An 8,087-nucleotide genomic window follows, 5' to 3' on the forward strand; every position below is an offset into this window, starting at 1 on the left:
AGAGAGAGATTGTGTGGTGCTGTTTTAACTCTCGTGCCCAGTTCTCTTTTTCTGTTGTTTGGCATTGGAGAACACAAGATGGGGGGGGGGGGATTGTTGAAACATTAAACGCTGGTTTTCAAGAATACTAATTCTAGGAAAAGTGATTGGGCCATTTACTATTTAATCCTGAGCAAGTGGAAAGTTTCCTTTAGGCAAGAGAAAGTTTACAACACTAATTACAGACCTATAAATAACATTTAAGAAAAAGAAGGCAACATGCATAATATGAAAAAATAAGGATTATTTTAGAAGTGTGGTTAACAATCCCCAAAGCAAAATCATGGTATTTGTACAGTAACAAACAGCTTTTAAAATGTGAACGCTCGGTAAGATGCAGCAAATCATTTAAATGTTGTGTTCAGTGTTTACATAAACCAAACAGTAGAAGTGAATATTCGTAGCTCGGGTTGAACGGTGGGGTCCTTGGTGCTCTCTGAGCTTGGTGGTTTTCTTGCAGATCGTTTCATTACCAAACTAGGTAACATCATCCGTCTTTGGTGTTCTCTGATGTATGTAATCCAGTTTGGCAATGAAACATCTGCAAGTAAACCACCAAGCTCAGAGACCACCAAGGACCTCACAAACCCAACAAAGGTCAACGCACAATCAAGGTATTTGACAAGGCATCTCCAGGAGTGTTTAAAACAGTAGGGTGGTGGCCATAATGAAGACACGACCCCTTCTATTATGTGCTACACGTGTGAAAAGTGAAGGGCTTCAATTGTGTAATCACAAGAACCATACTGACTATCTGGCCAATGCTCCACAGCAGTATTCATGGCTGCCTAGCATTATTCAAACCCATCCAATGAACATATAGAAAAAATGGTTTGCAGAATGAAAGACAATAATTCATTCACAGTCTTTAGAACGCATGAGTGACTACATAAATTAGCAGGACTGATTTTCTGAACTGATTCTTTAACTCAAGGCCACACACGGACACCCCCCCCCCTGTATTATATATATAAATAAAAATAAATAAATCCCTACCCCCAAAAAATTATTCATGGTCTTTTTAAAAAAAGCACATTTGGTTTTTTTGTAAAAAATAAAATAAAAGTAGAGTTGGATATATATGTTTAGAATAAACCACAGTCTTTCAAATTATTCTTTATGATGACGTCGGTGACCGCATCGAAGACAAACTGCACATTCTTGGTATCGGTGGCACAGGTGAAGTGCGTGTAGATTTCTTTTGTGTCTTTTCGCTTGTTTAGGTCTTCAAACTGACACTGGATGTACGCAGCTGCTTCTTCATATGTATTTGATCCTAAAGGTGGGGGAAAAAAACAACAAAGTTTAGACATTTTAAGCTTGGGAGAGAGGCAGGGTATGGGGTCTTTCAAGAAATTTGCAAGAATAACGGGGTTGGATGGGACCTTGGGGGTCTTCTAGTCCAACCCCCTGCTCAGGAAGGAGATCCTATACCAGGGGTAGGCAACCTTGGCTCTTTTATGAATCGTGGACTTCAACTCCCAGAATTCCTGAGCCAGCATGGCTCAGCTTGGAAACCTCTCCCTTTCCCCTCAGCATGGCTGGCTCAGGAATTCTGGGAGTTGAAGTCCACGAGTCATAAAAGAGCCAAGGTTGCCTACCCCTGCCCTATACCATTCCAGACAAGTGGCTATCCAATCTCTTCTTAAAAACCTCCAGTGATGGAGCACCCAGAACTTCTGGACATTAGCCGTTCCACTGATTAATTGTTCTCACTGTCAGGAATTTTTTTTTCCTTAGTTTTAGATTGGATCTCTCCTTGATAAGCTTCCATCCCTTATTGTAATTAGAAAATTACAAATAACATGTCATCCCAATCCTTGTCTTCATTGGACTAGACATACCTACTTCATCATATGGCTTAGCCTCCAGGGCCCTTATCATTTTTGTTTTGCTCTTCTCTGCTCTTTTTTTAGGGTCTCAACATCACTGCTCAAGTAGGAGACCCTATACCATTCCAGACAAATGGCTGTCCAGTCTCTTCTTAAAAGCCTCCAGTGATGGAGCACCCACAACCTCTGGAGGCAAGCCGTTCCACTGATTAATTGTTCTCACTGTCAGGAAATTTCTCCATAGTTCTGAAAATGGCTGAAGTTGAAGGGCAACATTTTAAGAAACTTTAGGTCTCGGAAAAGCATTGGGGGAGGTTGGGTAAATCGTCCTTTCAAGCTTGACAATCAATACTTCCCCATGGTACAAAGCTCTTTGCTGGAATGTATTGTAGCTACCTTGCATATCTGTAGCGCAGGGATGGAGATATCAGTGCTTCTAAATCAGGATTGACTCCCGATTACTGCCCAAATAGATCCCTGCAGCTTTCTAAGCAAGGTTTTGGAAGTGGTTTGCCATTGCCTTCTTTCTAGGGCTGAGCGAGATTGACTGGCCTAAGATCACCCAGCTGATTTTGTGCCTAAATCAGGACTAGTAGTCATGGTATCCTGGTTTATACTCGGGTCCCTTCACCACTACTCCAAATTACTAATGATTTCGTTAGACTTTACTCTTATGATGATTATGTGATCCATTGTGTCCGACTCTTGACGACTCTACGGGCCAAATCTTTCCACACGTGAAAAGACTTTTGAGACTTTCCTGTAATTAGCAAATGTAATAATCTGTCATTTACATTAGCTTGTTCACAGCATGGAGGAAAAAAAATATTTTCCTTCATGAAATCTTTAAAATTCTTTATAAAATCTTCTTTTTTATGTAAGAATCATTTTAGTTAAATACTTAAAAAAAAAAAGACTTTGGGGGCCATTTTAGCCACAGCTCGCCTTGTAGGAAACAAAATGGCTTCCACAACGAAACAAATAGCTCCCTCATTCTCCATTCTCAGACTGTAAGATGCCAAGATCACAAACAATACACAAAGAACATTTGTTAGAATAGGTCTTGCATAATTTATGCATCAGTGACAATGTTTAGCCACCACTAAAAGATGCAATTTCCCTAATTTAAAACAATGAAAGCCCGTTCCTTAAATAATTTCTGAATATACTCCATAGCCTATAAATAGAGAAGAACATTTTTCTACATCTTAGTCTTAAATGGCTGCATGATGGGAGGAGATCCTATTCTGATCCTCAATATGTTAAATAAAATATTTTGCTGCTGCTTTAGTTCCCTCTGGTTGACATTATTGGGTTGGATTAAATTCCCCAACAATGGCATCTTTGTATTATATTTATGCCAGCAATGTGTTTTGACCCCCAAAAAATTAGCCTTTCCACTTTCTCATGAGCCATAAATGATCTTTCAAAGATGTAGTAACACTCATCCTGAGGAAAATATATGTGGTCACTAGTCTTGAAGCCAATTTGATGGCCCATAATCATCAGAAGTTCCCTTAAAAATCCTAAAAAAGTTGAAAATCAGAGTTTGGGAGGAGGAGGAGGAGGAGGAGGAGGAGGAGGAGGAGGAGGAGGAGGAGGAAAGAGAAAGTTTGCAGTTGAAATTTAATTATTAAATTTTTAATAGCAGGCTTGAGGCCTACAAGGACCTTTGGTTGCCAGCCGTTGCTTCGAGTTGCCAATATTTTATTTGGTCTATTTACTATATTCTCTAAATTACAATTTACTTCTGTATATGCAACTATTCGGTGCAGTAACTGTTAGTCTGCTACAGCACAGTACACAATTACAATGACAAGTTAAACACTTGGTAGAATGTTCACATCACACCACACCAGAGAGATTCTGAAGTCTGTGCCACTATTTTCACTTTGCTCCATAATAATGCTAATTCGGTTATTAAAATATCACATTATTTTATGTGAAAGGTAAAATCTGGCGTATACAGCAAACAGTTCCATAAATAACATTCACATCCTATCAGATTCTTATTATTTAGGAGAACAAACATTTTTGTCAATATTTACTATACTCAGAAAGTTCCAAGACAATAATTCTCTTTTTTTATTCTCCTTCCCTCAACATGTTTTCTCTGCATAAAACATGAGAGAGAGATATACCTGGATATTCTGGATAACAAATAGTAAGAGGACTCCTTTTAATTTTTTCTTCAAAGAGATCCTTTTTATTTAAGAACAGGATAATAGAGGTGTCTGTAAACCACTTATTGTTGCAGATGCTATCAAACAGTTTCATGCTTTCATGCATCCTATTCTGCAGTTGGGAAAAAAAAAACAGAGAGAATATATCAGTTTAATAATATCAAGATCAATTCACAAATACTCGCAGTGAAATAGATCAAGGAAATAAAACTCAATGTACCTAAACAACGATAAATTCTGAGACATTTCTTATTTCAGACAATTATTTTGAATTATTCAAATCAATCATTCAAATGTATGCAAGACCATCTTAAAATAGTTTAGCTATCGCTTCGTTTGGCTACCTTTTATCCAAATAAAGTATTTTTTATAATATTTGACAATATGTTTATCCTGATTATTTCTAATAAGTATTTTTTAACACCAAGAACGCTGTTTGGAAACAAATAAGCAAATCCTTAAAAACAGAACACTACTTCATCTCTAGACAAGCTAGATAAGAAAATTATTGTAACCATTCCCTCACTGCTAAATTGGTAAAATGTGATTAAATTACAGGTAGTCCTTGACTTACAACCACAATTGGGCCCAAAAATTTCTGTCACTAAGCAAGACAGTTGTTAAGTGAGTTTTGCTCCATTTTACAACCTTTCTTACCTCAGTTGTTAAGTGAATCCCTTAAGTTGTTACTAACTTATTTGTGAAGTAAATCTGGCTTCCCCGTTGACTTTGCTCGTCAAAGGTTTGTAAAAGAAGATCACTTTTTTCTTTCTTTCTTTCTTTCTTTCTTTCTTTCTTTCTTTCTTTCTTTCTTTCTTTCTTTCTTTCTTTCCTTCCTTCCTTCCTTCCTTCCTTCCTTCCTCTTTCTTTCTTTTTTCTCTTTCTTTCTTCCTTCCTCCATTCCTCCCACTTTGCACGCTCTCTCTCTCTTTCTTTGCTTTCTTCCTTCCTCTCTCTCTTTTCTTTCTTTCCTTCCTTCCTTCCTTTCTTTTTCTTTCTTTCTTCTCTTCCTTCCTTCCTTCCTCCCTCCCACTTTGCTCTCTCTCTGTTTTCTTTCTTTCTTCCTTCCTTCCTTCCATCCTTTCTTTCTTTTTCTTTCTCTCTTCCTTCCTCCCTCCCTCCCTCCCTCCCTCCCTTCCTTCCTTCCTTCCTTCCTTCCTTCCTTCCTTCCTTCCTTTCTTTCTTTCTTTCCTAACTAACTAACTAACTAACTAACTAACTTACTTACTTACTTACTTACTTACTTACTTACTTACTTACTTACTTACTTACTTACTTACTTACTTACTTACTTACTTACTTACCATTTCTTCATCTTCTGCAAGGACCAAGTCATAATCGCTAAGTGCCACACAAAAAATTATAGCTGTAACTCCCTCAAAGCAGTGAATCCACTTTTTTCGTTCTGATCTTTGGCCTCCAACATCAAACATCCTGTAAAAGAAGAGCCCAATCAGCTGATTTCAAAATGGGATTCTACCAAGACCAAAATTAATTAGAACAGCTATAATTGACGAGAAAGGCTATAAACCAAGTCTAGCGAGTGTGGAAGAAAAATTAAACCCATTTCACAATATACGTGTCATATCTCTACATTCATTAGAAGTTACGACCATTTTTCCTTTCAGTTTTGCAGATTAGATCCTTAATCATAAACTGTGGAATGCGCTCCTTTCCGGAGCTGCTATTTCCCAGGATCTTCCGTTTTTTATTTTCAGTTTTGTATTTTATTGCCCACCTTCTGTCCCAAACTAAGTTAAAAAGATCACAAACTGAATGAACGAACGAATGAATGAATGAATCAATCAATCAATCAATCAATCAATCAATCAATCAATGAAATAATAGTGAAGATCTTCATGATTTTATATTTAATACTAGCTGTACCCGGCCACGCCTTGCTGTGGCTCAGTCTGGTAAAAGCGTCTGTTGCTTTTACGTCCAACAGATGGCGCTGTTTTTTTAAAAAAACATGTTTTTACCTGTCACAGGTGTGACATCTATATAATAGTAGGTATATAAAAACACACGCGTATTCAAATGCAACGTTGTGTCAAAATTTCAAAGCAATCGGTGAAGAACTTTCGGAGATTTAAGATTTTGAACAAACGAACATTTACATTTTTATTTATATAGATATGGAAGCACTACACATGTTTGCATGCTGAGGACATACTGAAAAGCCCTTCATGCTCTTTGCTTATAAGATTGTTGTAGTTAGTCTCTTAAGTATGTACAAAACCCTGAAGTGCTCCTTCAGTTTGATTCTTCAGTTGAATCATTGCACTGAAACCAATTCCAAATCAAATTTCTGTGGAGTCTTCCATGCTATCTTCAAAAGCGAAGTCCACATTCTGGACAGAGAGGACTGCTGGTCTGAAAGAGGAGTCAAAGAGGCCATCTACATTAAGATTGGACAGACCTTTCTCAACAGAGGGGAGAGATACACCACCCACCTCCTGTTTACAACACAGTCCTTTCAGCAGTTCCAAGAAGGCTCCACACACGTTTGCACTACTCAGGTGACCTTGAGGCAACAGATAAGCCTCCAAGTGGCCACAACAACTCTCAAAAAGAGTACTAATGACCAGATGACTGCAAGGAATATACATCCTCCCATTCCCCACCATTCAGTCAGAACTGAAGAAGCTGCTTGGATGAGAAGCGAAACATCTTCAAGGAAAAAACGAAGAAAGTCCAGATGCCTTTTGAAAAAGCATTTTGGGGACAATGTCAGTGAATAAAAGCCCTTGCTGGAGAAAATATCCTGAGAGAGCCATCCTGGTGAAACAACTAGATGTTGGATGAAGGTGGCAGGTAATGAAGTGGCACCAAATTGTGTCATCTAGATGATTATACAGCTTGGGGTAGCGAAAAAGTCATTTTAGGTGTCATTACTTTTCCTTTCGTACGACGACTCAAATTTCAGACAAAGTGGGGCCAACATTTTTGACGCTATCTAATTACGTCCAGGTCAGTGGAAAATAATGCAGATATAAAATTACTGGGGCTTGTTACTAGAGATTGCTCTGAGGACTGCACTAGTTGTGTGTGATAGTTATTGAACAGGGTCAGAGAAGACCGACCATCTTAGGGGCAATGAGCAAATCCAGGATCTAGCAATTAGGGTAGGATACAGGGTCCTAAAAGAACTGAAGAAGCTTCTTGGATGAGAAGCGAAACGTCTTCAAGGAAAAAAAACTCAAGAAAGTCCAGTTGCCTCTTGAAAAAGCATCTTTGGAATTCCAAATCAAAGCATTAGCAAATCAGATCAGAGGGCTGCAAAACACTTTTTTTTGGATTCCATGGATATTTCCTTCTGTGATTGTTACATACAACATGGCCATTTCTTTTCCCAAAATTGGAAAACAGGCATGAGCGTTCAGAGAGGGGCAAGGGGTTGTATAATAACATCACACAAGCCTCACGCAAGAATATAAGAGTGGTATTTTCATGGTGGCTTTTCAGCATGTACATAACGTGGAATTCTCCCAGTGCTTGCCAGCTTAAAAAAAAAAATTATGAAATACTCTGTTCTGGACAGCAATATAGTCTCTTTCCACATTTCATGTGAAGAAAATATTTGAATAACACACTGGACACCCAGCATCATATTTTTAAGGCAATTACTTACTTAAAATGGAGATCTTTGAAAGTAAAATGAGTTTCCACTATTCCTGTCGTTTTCACTCTGGTCCTGAGGACATCTTGTTGTGTTGGGATATAACTGATGTGGGCTATTCTGTCCAAATCATTCAAATAGCTAGTAAGACAGAATAAATATTGAAGGCTTTTAAGTCTTAAATTGAACTGTACGTATAAAAAAGGTTAGCTTCACCAAAATATTCTTTTAATTGCTTTGAAGTTGAGGACAGCCTCCAAGAATTGTGGTCCTGGTTGTGTGGACAACAGATCCAGCTTCTGAAAGCTATTTAGAAGATGGCTACAAAGTCACGTATGAAGACTGAATTCATACATTATGCTAAGCAATAGCAATTATTAGCAAAAAGGCAAATGCCAAATGGACTTGATG

At 38.0% G+C, this 8,087-nt stretch overlaps 1 protein-coding gene across 1 annotated transcript in view; it reads right to left on the reverse strand.

The window, feature by feature from the left end:
* Positions 1 to 1,124: 1,124 nt before the first annotated feature.
* The window catches only part of LOC107299009 (guanine nucleotide-binding protein G(i) subunit alpha-1), a 19,137-nt gene continuing 12,174 nt past the window's right edge, over positions 1,125 to 8,087 (reverse strand). The window contains exons 5-8 of the mRNA XM_015828373.1: positions 7,689 to 7,817; positions 5,359 to 5,488; positions 4,013 to 4,166; positions 1,125 to 1,315 (exon numbers count right to left, since the gene is read on the reverse strand). Of these exons, the coding sequence (XP_015683859.1) occupies positions 1,125 to 1,315; positions 4,013 to 4,166; positions 5,359 to 5,488; positions 7,689 to 7,817 (604 nt within the window). The remainder of the gene's footprint in view (positions 1,316 to 4,012; positions 4,167 to 5,358; positions 5,489 to 7,688; positions 7,818 to 8,087) is intronic.

This window comes from Protobothrops mucrosquamatus, unplaced genomic scaffold (assembly GCF_001527695.2).
Source record: "Protobothrops mucrosquamatus isolate PMUCROS unplaced genomic scaffold, P.Mucros_1.0 scaffold4430, whole genome shotgun sequence".
NCBI classification, from domain to species: domain Eukaryota; kingdom Metazoa; phylum Chordata; class Lepidosauria; order Squamata; family Viperidae; genus Protobothrops; species Protobothrops mucrosquamatus.